Here is a 23,111-nt window from a genome sequence, read left to right as displayed (position 1 = left end):
ACTCTGTACTTTCCTGCAACTTTTAACACTATTCTACATATTTATATTCAGAAATACAGCATGGTAACCAGCCCTTCTGACCTATTGAGCCCATGCCACCTGGTTACACCCATGTGACCAATTAACCTACTAATCTGTAGGTCCTTAGAATGTGGGAGGAAACCCACACAATCATGAGGACAATGTGCAGATTCCTTACAGACAGCAGAACTGAACCCAGGTCACTGGCAATGCAGTAGCATTATGCCAGCCCTACCGTGCTGTTTCTCTTTGATCTCGATGAATTTGTGTATGGAGTTATCTGTCTGGATGGCACACAAAAGCTTTTCAGTGTATCACAGTACGTGTGACAATAATAAACCAATTCTACACAGCATTCTGCAGCAACATTTTGCCTTTATTGAGGTACACACCCTAAAGGCCCTCTACTTTGCACTGGTATATTTAGTGACCGCCTTCGTGCCCTCTGATACTGCATGCTTTGCCAGTTCACCAGGGAGCAGGAGCCGGACTGCAGTCTGCACCTCCCGACTGGTGATGGTGCTCCGCCGGTTATACTGAGTTAGCCGCGAAGCCTCTGTGGCAATCCGCTCAAATACATCGTTCACGAAGGAGTTCATGATGCTCATGGCCTTGCTGGAGATTCCAGTGTCAGGATGCACCTGCAGGTACAGAATCACAGCATCAGCCCAAGGACACCTCCCCAGACAAGCCCAGAATCCTTCAACTCTTCAGGAAAAGCAGCACCCATCACTAAGGAACTTCACCATCCAGGACATGCCCTCTCCTCATTACTACTATCAGTGAGGTGGGACAGGAGCCTGACCCTCAATGTTTTAGGAACAACCTTGTCCCCACTGCCATCAAATTTCTGAATGGTCCATGAATACTATCTCACGATTTTACTCTGTGCAATTTATTTTATATTCCTATTGTAATTTACAATAATGTATTACTGCTGTACTGCCTTCCCAAAACAAATTTCATGATGATTCTGATTTTCCATTAAACTGCATAGCCACCATTTCAACCTCAACCTCCCTATCCTTGTCTAATGTTAAGATCAGATCCCTGTGATACAGGGTCACAATCCAGTATTCCAACCATACTATGCCTGCACAAATACTGCTCAACCTGCCAAGTTCCTTCAAGTAGTTATTGTTCCAGGTTCCAGCATCTACAGCCTCTAGGTGTCCCCTTGACCAGTGTTTGACTGCTCCCTCTCTCCAGGCTCTGTTCTCCATCTGTCTAATAAGTCCCAATGTACCTAGGGTTTTAAACAAATGCAGGTTGTTGAAGGATACCAAATATTCCAGCATCCACTCCGCAGCCCAGCGTGGCATTAAAAACAAATCTCATCCGTTCTGGGAGAGTCAGGACACATCATGCTACACCTGCTCTTGTCTAGTGTTGGCCAGGTACAGGCAGTAGATGAGGACAATACCAGTAACATTCACCCTCAATAACCTCAAGGTGGTTGTGAGCTGCTGTACTTCTGAAGAAGGCACACTCAGCATTTGACCCAGTATCACTTTCCTAGATCAGGATAGTCAGGGACTTGGATGGAAACATTTTCTGGTGGTGCTCCCCTTGTCCTAGGTGGTAGGGGTGATGAGTTTAGTGCTATCAGTAACCTGGGCAAGTAACAACAACATCTTCAGTTGGGAACAGAACAAAATTGCGGGCCACTAGAAGAACCCCAGGGTCATCCAAACCCTCTGGTCATAGAAACTCATCACACTACAAAGCTTGAACTCCACCATGCCCAGCTGTGAAAGGAGAGGGAGTGATGGGCTTAAGTACATTACAGACTTCATGTTGGCCACTGCAGGGATGCAAACAATATATGAAATGTTCCTATTCAAATTTTCAGCATCAACACCAGAAGCCTTGAAGGACAGCTTAGTAAAGGACAATTTGATGCAGGTTAAGGCCCTCAGCCCACAGTGGAAGAGAGTACAGACTCATCTTAGTTACCTGTTTGAGCACCTTGTAGATGTAGACAGAGTAACTCTCCTTCCTCCGGGGCTTACGTTTTGACAGTTTCTTGTCTCCATTTTTGGGAGCTGCTGCCTTCTTCTTCACTGGCTCATTAACCATGCTGGGCAAACAAGACCGGGAACCCACCAGAATCCACAGGACAGAGGACCTCTCTCTCTCCAATCTAAACAAGAGGTAGTGGTTCCAATTCAGATTATTAAATGGAACCTCACCTCTCCCTGCTTGTTAAGCAATTGACCAATCCCTCCTTTCCCAGATACATCTCACAGGGTTCAAATGAAGGTTAATACTCACCAATTGAAATTATCCAATCCCCACCATGGCTCCATTAAGCTCACAAGAATTGGTTTGATCAGGACTGCAACCTAGTGGAAGAGTGCAGTAAACACAATAAAAGTGGGGACAAGGAACAATTCTTCAACTAATTCACTACAGTATAATTCTAAATAATGGCTTACTATTAATTCTGACCACATTTGGCTTATTATCTAGACCAAAGAACTGAACTGCCCATTAGTGGCAACATTACCTCACCCAAACTCACAAAGAATTTACACTCACCACCCTCTTCATCTTCCCTGCCGCCTTACCCACTGTCCTCCCCACCTCAGCTACCTCACCCACTATCCTAATTACCATTTCTGTCACCTCACCCATTACTCCCTGATTCTGCCAACTCACCCACTGTCCTCCTCGCCTCTGCTACCTCACCCACCTCTCTATCTTCAATGCCTCCTCACCTATTACTTCCCCCTCTCCTGTCACACCACCACCACCACCCACTGCACCTTCCTTGCTACCTCAACCATTACTCCCCCATCTTCTCTGCACCTTCCCTTCTCACCTTCTATGCCTCCCCTCCCACAACCTCGCTGCGCACTCCACCTTCCCTGCCACCTCATCGCCTCAGTCTTCACCTTCTCTACCTCGCCCAGTGTCCTCCCCACCTAACCTGCCACCTCACTCACTACTCCCCCACTTTCACTGTGACCTAATCCACCACTTCCTTATCTTCTCTGCCATCTCACCCACCACCCTCCTCACCCATAATCTTGCCACTCTCCCTGCCACTTCACCACCACCCACTCCATCTTCCCTGCTTCCTCATTCACTGTCCTCCCCGCATCCTCTGCCATCTAGACTAACTTGCTTTCTCTTTCTCAGTTTTGATACAGGCTTTTCCACCTAAAACAGTAACATTTCTCTCTCCACAGCCATTGCCTGACTGCTGAATGCTTCTTTTCTTACTAGGGTTTATACTTTTTATTTAGATATACAGCACAATAACAGGTCCTTCTGGCCCAATGAGCATATGCTGTCCAATTACACCTATGGGACTGATTAACCTTTTCACATGTACATCTTCAGAATGTGGGAAGAAAGCCAGAGGAAATCCACACAGTCACGGGGAGAACATAAAGCTCCTTACAGACAGTGGCGGAATTGAACCTGGGTCACTGGTGCTGTAATAGCATCATGCTAACTGCTACACTACAATGCCATTCTCAGTCCAGTCAAAAACAAGTGGCTACCCCCTTGAGCAGGTAGGAGTCGATACAAGTCTGTGGTTCTGGGTAATGCGACCAGATTCAACATCCCACCATCACCAGGCCCTAACAGGGTTGTGAAGCTGCTCAACCCACTGAGTTCCTCCACCAGTTTATTTCCTTTACCTCAAGATCCTGCTACCCACACATGTGAATGACCAGCATAGCCTGACCCAGGAGCGGACACTCGTGGAGGTTCCCAAACAACCACTTCCCCATCATTCTGCTCCACACTGTATGCCCATATCCAAGAGTGTGGGGCTGAGGTGTATCCAGAAGCAAAGAAGCATTCCTTTCAAATATTCAAACAGACATTGCAGCTTCATATAAGACCTTAAGTCTTAGGAGGACAATTAAGCCATTCAGCCCATCTCCTCCACAATCTCCATCAGCGCAGGTGCACTACCAGGCTGTGTGCTTAGCTCCCTACTCTACTCACTTTATACTTATGACTGTGATGCTAAACACAGCTCCAAAGCCGTATTTAAGTTTGCTGATGACACCACTGTCATTGGCTGAATCAAAGGTGGTGATGAATCAGGAGGGAGTTTGAAAATCTGATTGAGTGGCACCACAACAACCACCTCTTACTCAATGTCAGCAAGAATAAGCAGCTGAATATTGACGAGAATGAGACAACTGGAGGTCCATAAGGCAGAGGTGGAGAATATCAGCAACTTTAAATTCCCCTGTGTTATTATTTCAGAGGATCTGGCTTGGGTCCAGCATGTAAGTGCCATTATGAAGAAAGCACAAAAGAGCCTTAACTTAGAAGTTTGCAAAGATTCAGTATGACATCTAAAACTTCGACAAACTTCTATAGACGTGTGGTGGAGAAAATATTGACTGGTTTACAGCCTGGATTATGGACTGTTTTCCATATCAGGATTACAGCCTAGTATGGAAATACCAATGCCCTTGAATGGAAAATCCTACTGAATATGGGTAAATTCTCATCGCTGTTGAGATCATCTACACAGAACGCAATCACTGTAGGCAACATCCACTATCAAGGACCCCCACTATCCAGGCCATGCTCTTTTCTCACTACTGCCATCATGAAGAAGGTACAGGGCCCTCAGGACCCACACCACCAGGTTCAGGGACAGTTATTACCTCTCAAGCATCATGCTCTTGAAACTGTGGGAATAACTTCACTCAACTTCTCACTGAACTGTTCCCAGAATATATGAACTCACTTTCAAGGACTCATCATTTCGTGTCCTCAATATTTATTGTATTTTCCCACTTTTACACATTGGTTGTTTGTTCGTCCTGTTGAGTGCAGTCTTTCATTGATTCTATTGTGTTTCTTAGATTTACTGTGTATGCCCACAAGAAAATGAATCTCAGCGTTGTATTTGGTGATATATATGTACTTCGATAATAAATTTACTTTGAAATTTGAACTTACAGTTCTAGATATTGATTTTCCACAGTTTAGGAATGTAGTTCAGAAAAGTGGACCTGTCAATTTTCTTTTGAGGGAAACTGTTTAAATTTAAGAGATCAGTGGAAGAAGGCCTGAGAGCTTGAGCAGGATTATAAAACAAAAATGATTCTGTGACGTACTCCTGTCGCAGACCATTAAGAACTTTAAAAACAAGTAAGAGAAATTTAAAATCAACTCTAAAAGATACAGAAAGCCAATGCAGAGTAGCTCGGATGGGAGTGCTATGCTCCCTCTTTCTGGATTTAGCTAAAAGTCTAGCAGCGGCTTTCTGAATGAGTTGAAGGTTCTCAATAGATTGATTTGGAAGGCCAGTAAAAAGAGCATCTAGTCTATTCAATATAAAGGTGTGAATTAGTTTTTAGCAATATTATGTGACAGATACAGACATACCTTTGCAATATTTCTTAAATGTAGGAATGGTTACTTTCTTTATGAGAGATTTAAAATTCAAACCTGAGTGACGGATAACATCCAGGCTTATTACTTCCGATTTTACAAGGAGAGCCAAGTTCCCAAGTTTATCGAGAAATTAATCACTTTTGGCTTTGGGACCAACCAAAAGTATATCAGTTTTATCTTCATTTAGTTTTAGCAAATTATTGCTCATCCATTTGTTTATTGCAGCCATACCAGAAGTCAGAGAAGATAGTGTGTTATCATCATCAGGCTCAACCAACATACTTGATTGTGGAAATGAAGTTTATGTTCTCTAATGATGCCTCCTAAAGGGAGCATGTATACGAAGAGTAGGGGACCCTGAGCAACACCAAATGACAGACATCTGCCTGCCTGACTCTCTTAAATGTCCCTGTTGTATCAGTCTTATCACCACCCCGGGCAGTGTGTTCTAGGCACCCACCATACACTGTATATCCTAACTCTGATATTGCCCCTAAATTTTCCTCCTCTCATCTTAAACGGATATCCTCTGGCATTGTCTGTTGTGATCTTGAGGAAAAGGTGCTGGGTTTCCACTCTAATTATGTCTCTCATAATCCTATGCAACTATCAAGTCACCTCTCATTCTCCTTCGCTCCAAAGAGAAAAGTCCTAGCTCGCTCAAATTTTCCTCATAAAATATTATCTCTAATCCAAGCAATATCCTGGTAAATCTCTTCTGCACCTTCTAAAGTTGCCATGTCCTTCCTATAATAATGTAACACTCATTATATGGCAGGATTCTTAACAGTGTGGAGGAACAGAGGGTTCAAGAGGCATGCGGTTATGTCGCAGCTCTATAAAACCCTAGTTAAACACTTGTTTTCAAGTCTGAAGTGTTTTTAAAAAAATGATTCATGACTGTTGCAAGGAGCAGTGGTCTGGGAGCCCATGAAACCTTATCTGTTTCATTAGACGAGGGGCTGTAGCAAGATACAGCAGGGAAACAGGCCCTTCAGCACACTGTCAGTGACAACCAACAACCACCCATATATACTGATTCTCCACTAACCATGCTTTATTCTCACCACATTCCCAACAATTCCACAATATTAGAGCATAAGACCTTAAGACATAGGAGCAGATTTAGGCCATTCAGCCCATCAGATCAGCTCCACTGTTCCATCATGACTAGTTAGAGATTGGCAGGTATGATGTTGCAGGCATCACTGAGTTGAGGCTGAAAGAAGATCATAGCTGGGTGTTTAACATCCAAGGGGTGTTAAGACCTAACTATCCTCAGCCTCTTCCACTCCTGGGGTGAGGATCAACACAAACCAGAGGACAGCACCCCATGTTTTGCTTGGGTAGGCCATATGAACATAGTTTTCTCAAATTTCAAGTAGCCCTCCTCTCCCGATCCTCCTCTGGTCCCCTACCCCATTCTTGTCCCCTTTCCAACATGCTTCCTCCAGTTCTACATCACAGTTTTTATCCCCCTCCTAGTTCCATTCACCTTCTGGTTCTTCTCCTATCCAATCCCCTCTTTTTGCATCTGGTTCTGTCTTCCACTTCATCAGAGCCCAGCCCTGATGGATCAGTAAGATTATTTATAATAAGTTATTATAATAACATTATATATAATAATACTTATTATAAATGATAATTTCTCACCTTATTGATCAGAATCCAGCACTGATAACCCACAGACATAAAAGCAGAAATGGACCCTTCGGCCCATCCTGTCTACTCTACCATTCAATCATGTCTGATTAGTTCCTGTCTCAACGCCATCCTTCTGCTTTCTCCCCATAATCTTTGATGCCCTTACTAATTAAGAACCTATTAATCTCTGCTTTAAATACACCCAATGACTTGGCCTCCACAGCCATCTGTGGCAATGAACTCCATGGATTCGCCACTCTGTGCCTAAATAAATTTTTCCTCATCTCTGTTCTAAAGGATGAGGCAGTGCCCTCTGGTCCTAGACTCTAATGGAAGCATCCTCTGCACATCCACTCTACTTTGGCCTTTCAGTATTTGGTATGTTTCAATGAGATCCTCCATCATTCCTCTAAATTCCAGTAAGTACAGGCCCAGAGCTATCGAATGTTCCTCCTGCATTAACTCCTCATTCACAGGATAATTCTCATGAACCTTCTTTGGACCTGAAAGCCCTTCCCCCGCTTAGCTCCCTCCAGCAGCTGTCTCCACTTTCACTTTTGGTAGGCCCATTGTCTTGCCTGCTTCTGCTCCACTGAACTCGTATCTGTGTACCTTGACTCTATTCTCTCCCCCTTTGTTCATTCCCCTCCCACCTACATCTGCAACTCTTTACATGCTCTTGATCTCCTCAACAACTTCCAATTTCCTGGCCCTGACCGCCTTATTTTCACCATGGATATCCAGTTCCTATACATTTCTATCCCCCAGCAATAAGGCTTAAAGCTCTCCACTTCTGTCTTAGTTCCCCTCCACCACCACACTCCTTCGTCTAGCAGAACTGGTCCTCACCCTCAATGATTTCTCCTTTGGCTCCTCCCACTTTCTCAAAACTCAAGAAGTAGCCATAGGCATCTGCATGGGCCCCAGCCATGCCTGCCTTTTCGCTGGCTACATAGAACAGTCGATGTTCCAAGCCATCCCTGGTAATGCTGGCAAACTCTTCCTGTGCTGCATTGACATCTTCATTAGTGTTGTTTCGTGCACCCATGATGAGCTCGACAATTAAATCAACTTTGCCTCCAACTTTCATCCTGTCCTTAAATTCACTTGGTCTATTTCTGACACCTCCTTTTCCTTTTTTGATATCTCTGTCTTCATCTCTGGAGACAAATTGTCAACCGGCATCTTTTATAAGCCTACTGATTCCCATAGCTCTCTTGACTATACCTCTTTCCACACTGTCTCCTGTAAAAATGCTTGTAGAAGCCGTACATCTGTTTTTTTGCCTGCATTGTATTCTATTTTGCCCATTTATTATGTTTATTATGGTAGCAAGTAACGTGGGTGGGGGCATGGTAAAAGCAAAGGGAATAAGTTACATATTCATGCTTTGTTTTGGGTGGTTTAGAGCTGGGAATCACTGGGTATGATATCATTTGTTGATTGCTTTTTACATTTGAAATTGCTTAACTTTGCTTAATGTTTAAAATCACTAGTATTAGTTTCATCACTTTGAGATTGTATGTTTTGCTAATATTGCTAATAAAGGATCGAATATATTTCTTTGACCTTTTGAACATTATTATTGGATTAAAATAGAAGGCGCATTACACAGGATAACTCCCTGTACTTGGTCTCTAGCAGCGCCGTTGGCTTGTTCGAGTAGCCGCTACATTTTGTCAAAAAAAGATTTTGACAGTGATACCAAATGAACATCAGCATTCAGACGTGTAAGTGAAATTAGAAGCAATGCCGCCAGGAGCAGCTTGTGGCAAGAAACTACCTTTTGTTGATTCTTGCTGAGTGTTCAGTGTTAGAACAGAGTTTGGAATGGTCATCATTGACCATAAACTCTACAGTGTGATGTTGGCCTAAGAGTTTGGCTCTTGATTTGTTGCTTGGTTCCGTTGAAATGCTGAAATATTTTGATTGCCGACATTTGAATTGAATACCGTTGTTTTATCTGGTTCAGATACTTGGAAAACAACATGAGTCAAGCTGAAAGCAGTGACCTTGAAGTCAGGACTTAAAAAATAAACTTACTGAGAAACTATGGCAAATAAAATTAACAGTGTTAAAAAGAAATATAATAAAATTATTAAGTAGATTAAAGATTTAATACCATTAATTAGAAGTTTTCTGCAAGAAGTCTCACAAGTACAGTTTCATTTGGATGACTTGAATTATCTTCGTGAAGATATTGCTAAGCAATATAATGTGTTGTTGTTTTTAATTCCTATCTCAGAGCAAGGTAAACAAACCAAAAGCTTTGCAAATATTGAGACTCTTATTAATACAGTCACAGTAGAGGCCGAACAATGGCTGAAGCTAACGTGTTATATTGAAGATCAAGTTGCTGGAGCAAATGAAAATATTTATCAAACTCCTGCGAATGCTTTCACTGTTAAAGCTGAATGATTTTCAGGATGATGTGCACCTGGATGACAATGTGTCTAATGTGCATGCAGCAGGTTCTTTTGCTAGCAACACATCCCTTGCATCTTATACGTCCTTGGCAGGCATTAGAATGGAGAATGATCAGGAAACTATCAACTTCTGCCTGAAATATATCCACGGACTTGGCCTACACCACAATCTATGGCAGAGCATTCTACAGATTCACTACTGTCTGACATAAAAAAAAAATCATGTTACCTCTATTCTAACAGCTCGCCCCTCAATTTTGAGGCTGTGCCCTCTAGTTCTGGATACCCGTACCATAAGATACATCCTCTAAGAAATATCCACATCCACCCTATCTAATCATTTCAACATTCGTAGGTTTCAGTGAGATCTCCCTGCATTCTTCTAAATTTCAGCGAGTACAGGCCCAAAGTTGCCAAATACTCCTCATATGTTAACCCTTTCATTCCCAGAATCATCCTCGTGATCCTCCTCTGGACTCTCTCCAATGACAACACATCCTTTCTGAGATATGGGGCCCAAAACTGTTGACAATACTCCAAGTGCGGCCTGACTAGTGTCTTATAAAGCCTCAGCATTACCTCCTTGTTTTCACATTCTATTCCCCTTGAAATAAATGCCAACATTGCATTTGCCTTCTTTACCACAGACTCAGCCTGTAAGTTAACCTGGGAGTCTTGCACAAGGACTCTAAGTCCCTCTGCCCCTATAATGTTTGAACCTTCTCCCCATTTAGTCTGCACTATTGTTCCTATTAGCAAAATGCATAATCATACATTTCCCAACACCATATTCTATCTGCCACAATTTTACCCATTCTTCCAATATGTCTAAGTCCTGCTGCAATCGCATTGCTTCCTCAGCACTACCTACCCCTCCACTTATCTTCGTATCATCTGCAAACTTTGCCACAAAGCCATCAATTCCAGTATCTAAATCATTGACAAAGAATGTGAAAGGTAGCGGTACCAATACTGACCTCAGGAATACCTCTAGTTACTGGCAGTCAACCAGAAAAGGCCCTTTTTATTCCCATTCGCTGCCTCCTGCCTGTCAGCCATTCCTCTATCCATGCCAGTATCTTTCCTGTAACACCACAAGATTTTATCTTGTTAAGCAGCCTCATGTGTGGCACCTTGTCAAAGACCTTCTGAAAATCCAAGTAAATTACATCCACTGCCTCTCCTTTGTCCACCTTGCTTGTTAATTCCTCGAAGAACCCTAACAGATGTGTCAGGCAAGATTTCCCTTTACAGAAAGCATGGACTTTGACTTATATTATCATTAGTCTCCAAGTACCCCAAAACCTTATCCTTAATAAAAGACTCCAACACTTTCACAAGCTCTGAGGTCAGGCTAACTGGCCTATAATTTCCTTTCTTTTCCCTTCCTCCTTTAAAGAGTGGAATGACATTTGCAATCTTCCACTCTTCTGGGACCATGTCAGAATCAAGTGATTCTTCAAAGATCATGACCAATGCATTCCGTTATCTCTTCAGCAATCTCCTTCAAGACTCTTTGATGTAGTCCATCCGATCTAGGTGACCTTTGAGTCTGCCTAGCATTTTTTCCTTTCAATAGCAATGGAACTCACTCCAGCTCTCTGACACCTACACACCTCTGGCACATGGCTAGTGTCTTCCACAGTGGAGACTGATGCAAGGTACCTATTAAGTTCGTCTGGCATTTCCTTGTCCATATTACTACCTCACCAGCATCATTTTCCAGTGGTCCAATATCAACTGTAATCTCCCTTTTACTCTTTATATGACTGAAGAAACTTCTAGGATCCTGCTGCATATTATTGGCTAGTTTGCCCTCATATTTCATCTTTTCCCTTCTTATAGCTTTTTTAGTTGCCTTTTATTGGGTTTTAAAGGCTTCCCAATCATCCAATTTGCAATCTCACTTTTGCGACCTTAAATATGCCCTTTCCTTGGTTTTTATGCAGTCCTTAACTTCCTTTGTCAGCCATGGTTCCCTAGCCCTGCCATTTGAGAACTTCTTCTGTGGGACATATCTATCCTATGCCTTGTGAACTATTACCAGAAACTTCAGCCATCTCTGCTCTGCCATCATCCCCGCCAGTATGCTCCTCCAATCTACCTGGCAAGCTCCTCTCTCATGCTTCTGTAATTCCCTTTATTCCATTGCAGTACTGATACATGTGATTTATGCTTCTCTCTCTCAAATTGCGGCATGAATTCAATCATATTATGTTCACTGCCTCCTGAGGGTTCCTTAACATTAAGATACTGTTGCACAGTTACACTATTTTACAGACGTGAGTGAAGATGGCCTTCGAGCAGTGACCTACCTATTGCTGCATAACTCAATGTTTGCGGATACCCAGTGCTTTTATCATGGGAAAATCTAGGGTAGCTCAGTTGAAGTTGGTTTCCATCCCTCAAATTCTGATATCAAGTCCTTGGAGCGCTTCCACATAAGCTGCCTCCAGCACATCCTGGGAATTACCTAGCGCGAGTGAGTGCCTCACACTGAAATACTTGTAAAGACCAACTGCAGAAGTATTGAGGCCATGATCATCCAGCGCCAGCTGCAGTGGCTGGGGCACGTGATAAGGATGCCCCCATGTCGGCTACCCTGCAGAGTGTTATACGGCCAGCTACATCATGGTCGACGCTCAGCTGGAGGGCCGAAGAAGCGCTATAAGGATCAGATGAAGAATGCTTTCAGGAAGTGCAAGATTAGACCCAAGGACCTGGAGGATGTTGCTGCTGACCGTACCACTTGGCAACAGCTGTGTAGGGATGGGTTTCGTATTCTGGAGATGGAAAGAACAACCAGAAGACAGCAGAAGAGAGCCAGAAGAAATGCAGCCATGGTTGTCACCACTACCATGTATACATGTCCTACCTGCAATAGAGCTTGTGGGTCCAGGATAGGACTGTATAGTCATCAAAGATCTCACCGTTAAAGGAGTGGACGTTGTCATCAGATTTAGATGGACAACCAAAGAGGTAGCTGGTCACGTTGGTGGGGGCGTCATAAAAGCGAAGGGAATAAGTTACGTATTCACACTTTGTTATGGGCAATTTAGAGCTGGGGACTGCCAGGTGAGATATATTTTTGCTGATTGCTTAATTACATTTGAAATCATTTAACTCTACTTTGCTTAAGTAAGTTTAATATTGCTAGTTTTAGCTTCATTAGTTTCATCACTTCAAGATTGTATGTTTTACTAGTTACTAATAATGGATTGAATATATTTCTTCGACTTTTCTGAACATTATTACTGGATTGGATCAGAGGGGGCGTCATACAGGATGATTCCCAGTGCTTTGTCTTTTACAGTGATGTTGGTTTGTTCGAGTAGCTACTACAGTGCCATTTGTTTTTCTCGGTTCCTTCGTTTCTACCATATCTGTTCCCAGGATGAGGTTTTCCTTTCTAGGACATCAGAGATAGAAACAGAGACATCTACAGCACATTACAGGCCCTTCGGCCCACAATGTTGTGCTGACCATTTAACCTACGTTAGAAACTGCCAAGAATTTCCCCACTGCATAGCGCTCTATTTTTTAAGCTCCGTGTACCTAAGGGTCTCTTAAAGGAGCCAATTGTATCCCAATGTTCGCTTTCTTCAAAGAAGAGGGCTTCTCTTTTCTCCACCATCTCCTTCATTTCCATGACATCTGCACTCACCTCATCTTCCCACTGTCTTAATTGTTCCCCTTGTCCTTACCTACCACCACATGAACCTCTGTACCCAACACATCATTCTCTGCAACTTTGCAATCTTCAACAGGATCCTACCATCAAACACATCTCTCCACTTTCCGCAGGGATCACTCCCTCCATGATTCCTTTGTCCATTCATCACTACCCACTAATCTCCCTCTTGACACTTATCCCTGCAAGCAGCCAAAGTGCTACACCTATCCATTTACCTCCTTCCTCACCTCCATTCAGGGCCCCAAACTGTCATTCAAGGTGAGGCAACACTTCACCTGCTAGACTGTTGTGGAATCCAGTGCCCCCAATGCAGTCTCTTCTATATTAGTGAAACCTGTGTAAATTGGGGGACCTCTTTTTCAAGCACCTCCACACCATCCACAAAAAGCAGAATTTCTGTGGTCAACCATTTAAATTCCTTAATGATGGATGCTACTTTTTTGAGGCATCGCCTTATAAGGGTGTCCTCAATGCCGGGGATGCTGGTGTCCATGATGCAGCTGGCTGAGTTTACAACTTCCTGCAGCTTTTTCTAATTCTGTGCAGTGCCCCCTCCATACCAGACAATGATGACACCAGTTAGAGTGCCCTTCATGATATACTTGTGGAAATTTTTGAGTCTTTGATGACATACAAGACTTCTCAAACTCCTAATGAAATATAGCTGCTGTCATGAATTCTCTGTAATTGCATCAAAATGTTGGACCCATGATAGAACTTCAATGTTGACACCCAGAAACTTGAAATTACTCGCCATTTCCACTGCTGATCCTGTAATAAGGACTGGTGTGTGTTCCCATGACTTTCCCTTCTGAAGTTCATAATCAATTCCTTTATCTTACTGACATTCAGTGCAAGATTGCTGTTGTGACACCACTCAACCAGCTGATCTATCTTGGTCCTGTATGCTTCCTTGTCCCATCTGAAATTTTGCCAACAATAGATTGATGGGTGGCATTTTGCTGTGCCTAGCCACACAGTCATGGGTGTAGAGAGAGTAGAACAGTGGGCTAAGCACACATCCTTGAGGTGTGCCAGTGTTGATTGTCAGTGAGGAGCAGATGTTATTTCCGATCTGCACTGGCTGTAGTCTCCCAGTGAGGAAGTCAAGCATACAGTTGCAGAGGGAGGTACAGAGACACAAGTTTTGGAGCTTATTGATTAGTATTGAGGGTATGAGCTGTAATCACTAAACAGCAGCCTGATGTAGGTATTACTATTGTCCAAGGCCAAGTAGAGAGCCAGTGAGACTGCAAATGCTGTAGACCTATTGTGGCAGTAGGCAAATTGCAGCTGTTCAGGGTCCTTGCTTAGACAGTTGATTCTGGCCATGACCAACCTCAAAGTACTTCATCACAGTAGATATGAGTGCAACTGGAGTGCATCACCCCTCCTTCTCCACCTCTGACCCCTGTTTTACCCCTGTTCTCTTTTTTATAGATGTACAGTGGAGATTTATTCTGACTAGTTGCATCACCATTTGGTAAGCTGCAATGCACAGGAATTGCAAGGAGCCGCAAATGGTTGTAAACCCAGTCAACCCATCATGATCACCACCTTCCCCACCATCAAGAACATCTTGAGGAGATGGTGCCTTAGGAAGGCAGTATCCATCAATAAGGATCCTCACCATCCAGGACACTTTTTTCTCTTTACTATCATCAGGCAGGAGGTACAGAATGAGAATCAGGTTTATGATCACTGGCATATGTCATGAAATATGCCTCTTCTACTGCCACAATGAGGCCAGACTCAGGCTGGAGGAGCAACACCTTAAATTCTATCTGGGTAGCCTCCAACTTGAAAGCATGAACATCGATTTCTTGAACTTCCAGTAGTTACGCCCCCCCCCCCCCACCATTCCCATTTCCCTCTCTCACCTCATCTCCTTACCTGCCCATCACCTCCCGCTGGTGCTTCTCCCCCTTCCCTTTCTTCCATGATTATCTACCCTCTCCTATCAGATTCCTCTTTCTCCAACTCTTTACCTCGTTCACCCAACAGCTTCCCAGCTCTTTACTTCACCCCTCCCCCTCCCAGTTTCATCTATCACCTACCACCCCTCCCTCCATCTTCTTGCTCTAATTTCTCATCGTTTTTTCCAGTCCTGATGAAGGGTCTTGGCCTGAAACATTGTTTACTCTTTTCCATAGATGCTGCTTGGCCTGCTAAGTTCCTCCGGCATTTTGTGTGTTTCATGAAATATGTTGTTTTGTGTCAGCAAGACTTTAAAACGACCATGTCCCAATAAGAAATGTGAAAAATGAATAAATAGTGTAAAAAGAGAGTTCACGGACCATTCATAAATCTAATGGTGGAAAGGGAGACCAGTTCTTAAATGGTCGCGTGTGGATCTTCAGGCTCCTGTACTGCACCCCTGATGGAAGTAATGAGAAGAGCGTCTGTTCTGGATAGTGAAGATCCTTAGTGGTTGATGATGTCTTCTTCAGGCACCACCTTTTGAAAATATTCTCAATAGTGGAGAGGCTGGTGGCCATGATGACTCTGTAAACCTCTACGGTTTTTTTCAGTCCTGTGTGTTGGAGCCTCCAACTGACAGTGATGCAACCCATCAGAATGCTCTCCACTGTATATCTGTAGAAATTTGCTACAGCCTTTGGTGACATGCCAAATCCCTTCAAACTCCTAATGTATTATCACCATTAGTGTGTCTTCATCATAATTGCATCAATGTGTTGGGCCCAGGATAGATCTTCTGATGGCCAGGAACTTGAAGCTTCTCATCCTTTCCACTGCCTGAAGATCCACGCACACCGATTCAGAACCAGCTTCTTTCCCTTCCACCATCAGATTTCTGAACTGTTCATAAACCCACCAACACTACCTTATTATTCCTTTTATTGTACTGTTTATTTACTTTGTAATTTGTAATTTTCATGTTGTACTGTACTGCAGCTGCAAAGTGACATATTTCATATCATATAAGACAGTGACAATGATCTTCCTTCAGTCCTGATACTGTACAAGGTTACACAAGAGACTGCAGACTGGAATCTAGAGCAACACACAAAATGCTGGAGGAACTTAATGGGTCAGACAGCACCTGCAGAGGGAAGTAGACAGTTGACGTTTTGAGTCAAAACGCTCATCTGGACATCTGAATTATTTTTTACTACAGATTACAGCACCTGCAGTCTCTTGTGTCTCGATATCAATACGATGGTTTGAATGTGATTTGAAACGATTCCCTAATTGTGATGAACCTATTCTTCGTTTTTGATACGGTTTGTGATTTGTAGATGAACCCTTTTATGTAGCAGTGTCTGTCCTTCGCCGTGATGTAGGCCCTGATTTTGTAGACACTTCCTTAAGTTCCAGGGACCGGCCAGTAATTTACTGGCCGGCTGGGGTAATTCTGCGCCTGGGTGCGAGGCTGCGATTTGTAGACGGACCCTCTACCGCATTGCGCAAACGCCCTCCCCTGGACCCCTGGGATTTCTGCGTTTCTGGCTTGAGCGACGATCCCTGGGGCCATGGACCACCCTCCCCCACTACCTCTCTCTCCTCCCCTCACCTCTCCACCCCCTCACTCCTGCACTTGCGCAGTAGGTTTGGGGGCTGCAGCCCCCCTCCCTTCACCGAGTGCCCACCCCTGCAAAAGCGGAGACAGACAAGCACAATGGAGAGGAAGGTAAGAATGAAACCAGAGGCCGGTGACTGCACCCCATCTCTGCAGACCCCCGACCCCCCAGCCCCCGCCCTGCAGCCTCCTCCCGGCACCACCTTCCTGCACTTCCCCTTCTTGCAACCCCCAGCCCCTCCCGCCGCTACCACCACCATCCCACTCTGCCCAAACACGGGCAGGAGCTGCATCACCAGCTGGGCAGCAGGTACAGTGACACTGTCGCCCATCCCTGCAGAGATTAGCAGGCAGAGCCTGACAGTGCCCCTTCTCGGGTCTCCCGTTCCCCTCTCCACCTCCCCATCTCAATCTCCCCTTCCTCTGCCTTCTCCATCGCTCCCCCTCCCCACCCGCTATACCCTCTCCATCCCTCCCTTCCCCCAATCCACATCCCCATCCCTCTGCCCCTTGCTTTTGCTGGAGAGGCCAGCACTGGGTAGTCTGCAGCTCATCGCAGATTGTGTGTGTGTGTTCTGAGGATGAATTTTCCCCGCTGCCTATCCTCGGGATTCCGGGAGACTGTTCTGCGTGGACGATCCTCCAGCCAGAGGCAGGGCTGGCGATTTGTCGGCAGTGTGCTGCTGCTTTGTTCACGCTCCATTTTCGTCAGCTCCGCACCGGCTGGCTGGAGCTTCTGCTCCGTGAAGCGCGATCCCAGCCCAGAGACCCGAGCAGAACGTTCCGGCAAGGCTGGAAGCCCTCTCCGCTGTCAGAAGGTGCGGGGAGGGGAAGGGAGCAAGAGGTCAAGATCCTCCGCGGATTCTCTTGTGTAAGGGGTGATGGTTCTCCGCAGAGGTAGGGGGATGAGGGTTTTCCCCAGATGGGGATGGACGGGAGTGATGGTGGGCAACAGTCGAGGGAAAACGAACCCCTTTTGCCCCTGGTGTGGTGGTCCTGTCTGCTGACTAGCGACACAAAGCGCCTGGTCGGATTTTCCAAGTGATACCGAATAACCAGGGAAGTTTCTGGTCGAGAATCGCCGCCACAGAAGTCGGGTAGTTATTGTGTGACAGGGAACGCGATAACGGTGCGGTTAAACTTGCAGGCTAAAGGTCCCTCAGGAAGGAGCGTTGACATCGTACGGAATGTGGTAATGGTCCTCAGTGCCGACAAATTCATGTCGTACAAGACAATGATACTAAACCTGCTGCTGATTTTGAGCTCTGGTGCTTCATGCTGTGTGATGTGCCTTGAACCTCGGGCACTGTGGTACGTTCAGAAATGTGCCCAGTAACCAGAGAACTTGAAAGACCCCAGGTGGATACCTGAAAAAAAAATATGTGACACAAAGTTTGAGGGGAAGGGTTTTCAGGAACAGGAGGCAGTATTTATCAGAGAGGAAAATAATTCTAATTTCCCTCTGGCTGCTCACTATTGATTTCAGTTTAACCCGGAAGTTACTGACTGAAGATTGTTCCCCTGTGTTACATAGGGCGCATGTGTTGATCAATATTTAGAGTCTCAGACACACGGCATTGAAACAGGCTCTTCGGCCCAAGTCACCTCTGCCTATTGTGTTGCCCAATGAACAAGCCCTATCTGCCTGCAATTGGCATCCATCTGAATGGATCTCCAATCAAGTTGTAGCTGTCTCAGCCAATCACATCCTTACAATGATTTTTAACCACATACAAGCTCAATGTGGCTTGTTGGTTGTTCCATTTCACTGTTACAAACCTCATTCCCACAGGAGTTATCTTTTCTCCAATATAAGTTCTTGGCTGCATATCTGCGGGCTAAAGTTTAGCATTTTTGAAATACTGTTCAAATTCAGTTTGTGGAATGACTGAAACAGCCAAACCAGTGTCCAATTCCATTTTATTTAATTTGCCATTCACTTCTGGTGTAGCCATATTGCTTGTCTATTGTTAGTTTTGACAATGTAAATCTCAAGGCTACACAGTCCTATCTCACTCTCATCATTATCAGATTTTTCATCAAAGCCCGCAGATTAGTGCTCTTTTTGCATCTGCAACTTGACCTTTTATCTTTTTTCTCTTCCCTGTGCAGTCCATTTATTTTTGTCTACCCGACATGCACTTTGTATGCATCCTATTTTCTGCAAGTTTCACTTTTAAACCTGCATTGGTCTGGTTTATGTGAGCCCCTGCCATAATGGTAATAGTATTTGTTCAGCCAGGTAGGTTTCTGTTTAGATGTTGCAATTTTGTTCACACTCACTGACTGCAACTTAATTGTGTCTCTTTCTGCGGTTCTAGTGAAACATCAATTTCAACTTTTTTTTAATATAAGTTGTGCTTCAGTTATGAGCCATTTTTGAATGCTTACTTGTAAGATTTCACAAACTAAACAATCGCTCAATGCATCATTAAGACTCTTACCAAACTGACAATGCTCAATCTTTTCAATTCAACCACATACACTGAAGTGGACTCTCCTTTCTTTTTATTCAGCTTATGAAACCTAAAGTGTTCTACAATCAAAGCTCATTTCTCTGGTTTGGTTGGAGCAGTTAAACTTTGAAGCAAACTGTATGGCTTTTAACCCAAAACACTCAGCAAAATTGGTACTCGTTTCTCATTAGCTATTTAATTTGCTTCAAAATATTGTTCAATTAGCTCAATATACATGAGCCAGTTTTCTGTTGTGGAATCAGAAGTGCCCATCTTCACAATGTAGCCAGCCATTTATGTTTTTTAAATGATTATTATCACTCAGTATCCACTCTTTATGAACCCGTGAATTCTTCCATTTACTGCCTTAAAAAAAACTCGATTGTGTCTTCCCTTCTGAAGAACGCATGCTGCCCTGCTTTTTCTTTTAACTCGGCAGCCTCCTCACTTGCAGGGATGTATTTTTTTACTCATCATTCCTCACTGCATTTCTTTTAGTTTGAACGTCTTGCTGTGCTTCAAACGGTTGGTATTCGTCTCAGGTTCGTTTTAAAAATACCTTGTCACCACTATTAAGTTTTGTAACTTCAAAACATTAAACTAATTCAAAGGAAGACACAGGAGGTTGAAATGTTAATCTAACTTCATGTTCTACTTTAAGTGAAGCACGCACATATCACGTAGAATGATGACGTATGCAATTCACATATCCATACTTATAACTCGTAATGAATTATTTAAACGAACAAGAATGCCTAATCAACTATATATACAAGATTACTTTCATATTAAATATACAATAGGTCCCCACTATTTTCTGCTGTAAAACCCCCAGCTGCCCCCTCGCCTGTTGCCCGTAGCATTCGATGATAAGTCAGGCATCGTTCCTCTGACTTCTCTGTCATCTCCTGTGTGGTTGCCCATGGGCTGCAGTTCAAACCTGCTCTTTTCCACATCCTTCTGTGGCCTTGTCTCAACATCTTCTGAACCCCTTCACCCCGGTGAATCTATGATCTCTCCTCCCCTCCTGCCTTGGTCTCAAAATCATCCTCTTTCTCTCATAAATGTGTTGCTTGTACTTGGACCTCAGAAGTCCTCTCCCCAGTCCCTCCACACCCCTGCTCTCAGAGGCACATTGCACAGAAGCAGACCCTTCGGCCCAACTCATCCATGCCAACCAAGTATCATGCCTGCACTGGTCCCACTTCCCCAGATTTGGATCGTGTCCCTCCAAACCTTTCGTATCCATGTACTTGTCTGAATGTATTTTACATGTTGTTACAGTACCCGCATCTACCACGTCCTTTGGCAGCTCATTCCATGTACTCACCACCATCTGTGTGAAAAAGTCTCCTCCCAAGTCTTCTTTAAATCTTTCCCTTCTCAGCTTAAATCTATACCCTTTGGTTATGGGTTCCCCTACCCTAGACACAATTCAGCTTATGTATGGTCCTTGTGATTTTATAGAACACAGAACAGTACAGCACAGGAAAAGGCCCACAATGTTGTGCCAAACTAATTAAATTTGTTTAGTTGGGCATTTGATTACTAAATGAATCCCTGGAGGGGAATAAACAAAAGACACTTCGGGCTAAAAACCTTCATCAGGACTGTTCATTACCCTCGGTAGGTGTTGCCTGACTTGCCGAGTTCCACCAGAGTTTTGTGTGCGTTCCTTAAGATTTCCGGCATCCGTAGAATCTCTTGTATTTAAACTAATCCCTTCTGCCTACACATATCCCTCCATTCTCAGCACATTCATGTGCCAATATGAGTTTCTTAAACGCCTCAGTCGAATGTATTTCCCCCCCCCCAGCCTATTTCAGTGAAAGGTAAACAGTCTCAGCCAGTCCCTTCTCTCCTGATAATTTAAACACTCCAGTCCCAACAACATCACTGCCCCCTTTACGTTTTGGTGGCAGTGCTTCCCATAGCTGGGCGACTAATGCGGCTCTAACACAGATCCTGGTTCTCCGTCCTTGGAGCCAGTGGGTAGCTCACCTGCCGCCTTGTACCAGGCAGTGCTCCTGCAGCCATCCCCCCGTTCACTGCGGCGCGGACGGCCTCCTCCGCTGCTCTCCTCATCCCGCCCCTCGCGCAGTCCGCCCCGTTATCAGTGCCGCAGCTGGTACAGCGTGTTCTCGGGCAGTGAAGGACACTTGCTTGGCTCGTTGGCCTTCAGGCTGGAATGTGCATAGAAGCCCGGCCAGTTGGCAGGGTTGGAAATACTAAAACAGCTGTTCCGTTGCCTCTGCTCAAGCAACAACGAGCCTGGCTCCTTGCAACGCCGTTGCCGGAACTTGAGGACATGAGATATAGGGAAAAGTTGAATAAGTTAGAACGTTATTCCCTGGAGCGTCGGTGAATGAAGGGAGATTTGATAGAGTTATACGAAATTATGAAGAGTGTAGACAGGGTAAATGCAGGCAGACCTTTTCCTCTGAGGTTGGATGAGACTCGAATTAGAAGAGGTCATAGGTTAAGGGTGAAAGGTGAACTATTCAAGGGGAATCTGAGAGTGAATTTCTTCATTCAGAGAGTGATGTAAGTTACCAGCAGAAAAAATTGTGGATGCAGGTTCAATTGTAACATTTAAGAGAAGATTGGAAAGGTACGTTGATGAGAGGGATTTGAAGGGAGATGGTCTGGGTGTAAATACATGGGATCAGGTTGACATAGACTAGATGGGCTGAGGGGCCTGCTCCTGTGCTGTGGTGCTCTATGACTCAAGGAACAAGTCCTTCAGCCCACAATATTTGTGCTGACCACAATACTAAATGGAACTAATCCTTCCTGCCTTCACATGAACCATTTCCCTCCATTCCCTGCACATTCATTACCTATATAATGGCCTCTTAAGCTCCATTATTGTATCTGTCTCCACCATCCCTGGTATCCCATTCCAGACCCCATCACTCTCTGTGTTGTTTTGTTTAAGTTGTCTCACCTATTCCCTTGTACTTTCCCCCACCACCTTAAAACTGTGCCTTCTGGTACTTGACATTTCAACCCTGGGAAAGAGATTCAGGCTGTCTGCCTCTCATAATTTTGTAAACTTCTAAGAGGATATTTTTAGAAACGAGCTTTCTTAAAAATGATTATAAATAGGGAGAAGGATGTAAAAACTGACCTAGGAACTTGTACAGAATCTGTGACAAGGCAGAGAATAGCTAAGCATTGCACCAAATTAGCCTGCCCTCCAATGTCTCCAACCACATGTCCTGCTGCCTTGGGAAAGCAGCCAACATAATCAAAGACCTCACTCACCCCAGATGTTCTCTATTCTCCCCCCTTCCATCAGGCAGAAGATACAAACATCTGAAAGCACGTACCACCAAGCTCAAGAACAACCTCTATCCTGCTGTCATCAGACTCCCTAAAGGGCCACTGATACGCTAAAAATTAATTCCTTGTCTCTATCTACCTCATCATGCTTGCGATACTGAGATTTGTTGGTTCGAGGGGTGAATGGTTGAAGGAAAGTAGCTATTCCTGAACCTGGTGGTGTGGGACTTCACTAGCAGCTGTGCAAAGATGGCATAGCCCGTATGGCGGGGATCTTTAATGGATGTTGCTTTCTTGAGGCACTATCTCCTGAAGACACTACCAATGATGTGGAGGGACGTGCTGTGAGTTAATGGGCAGAGTCCACTACTCTCTGCAGCTTCTTATGTTCATGCACATTGAATTGCCGTACCTGACAATAACGTACCCAAGTAGGATACTCTCAATAGTAAATCTGTATTCATTTGTTAGAGTGTTCAACGACAAGCCATCCTCCTTAACCGCCCAAGAAAGCATCTCACTGTATTTTCCCTTATCGCTCTATGCTGTTAGCCATCCTCCTGTGTGGGACTCTATGAGCAGCCTTCAGGGACAGCCGTACACCAGATTCACTAAGTGCCTCTAATCTAGATTCACTGACGTAGAGCAGAAGTACCTAGTTTCAA

The 23,111-nt window shown here is 44.3% G+C and overlaps 2 protein-coding genes across 4 annotated transcripts in view; one reads left to right on the top strand and one right to left on the bottom strand.

Moving 5' to 3' along the window:
* Nucleotides 1-23,111, top strand: part of LOC140197257 (SWI/SNF-related matrix-associated actin-dependent regulator of chromatin subfamily D member 3-like) — an 88,783-nt gene that overhangs the window by 16,874 nt on the left and 48,798 nt on the right. Inside the window, exon 1 of one of the 2 annotated variants that reach the window (XM_072257195.1) lies at nucleotides 16,706-16,816. The exons of the other annotated variant lie outside the window; for it this stretch is intronic. Within the exon in view, the coding sequence (XP_072113296.1) occupies nucleotides 16,805-16,816 (12 nt within the window). The 5' untranslated portion in view covers nucleotides 16,706-16,804. Of the gene's footprint in view, nucleotides 1-16,705; nucleotides 16,817-23,111 lie in introns of those variants that run through there. 2 annotated transcript variants of the gene reach the window in all.
* On the bottom strand, nucleotides 377-21,292 carry LOC140197289 (histone H2B type 1-K-like). 2 transcript variants are annotated; one of them, XM_072257229.1, is made up of 5 exons: nucleotides 21,163-21,292; nucleotides 17,952-18,072; nucleotides 2,296-2,366; nucleotides 1,978-2,164; nucleotides 377-662 (listed from the first exon to the last, which is right to left on the bottom strand). In XM_072257229.1, exons 4-5 carry the CDS (start codon nucleotides 2,098-2,100, stop codon nucleotides 426-428), a joined length of 360 nt encoding a protein of 119 aa, XP_072113330.1. In that variant the 5' UTR covers nucleotides 2,101-2,164; nucleotides 2,296-2,366; nucleotides 17,952-18,072; nucleotides 21,163-21,292; the 3' UTR covers nucleotides 377-425. The 2 variants fall into 2 exon arrangements, 1 of the variants encoding a protein (XP_072113330.1); XR_011885907.1 differs by lacking the exon at nucleotides 1,978-2,164 and having other exon boundaries at nucleotides 575-662.

This window comes from Mobula birostris, chromosome 1 (assembly GCF_030028105.1).
Source record: "Mobula birostris isolate sMobBir1 chromosome 1, sMobBir1.hap1, whole genome shotgun sequence".
NCBI classification, from domain to species: Eukaryota; Metazoa; Chordata; class Chondrichthyes; order Myliobatiformes; family Myliobatidae; genus Mobula; species Mobula birostris.
The sequence above is the reverse complement of the archived record's forward strand: the minus strand, read 5'-3'. Positions and strand labels throughout refer to the sequence as shown.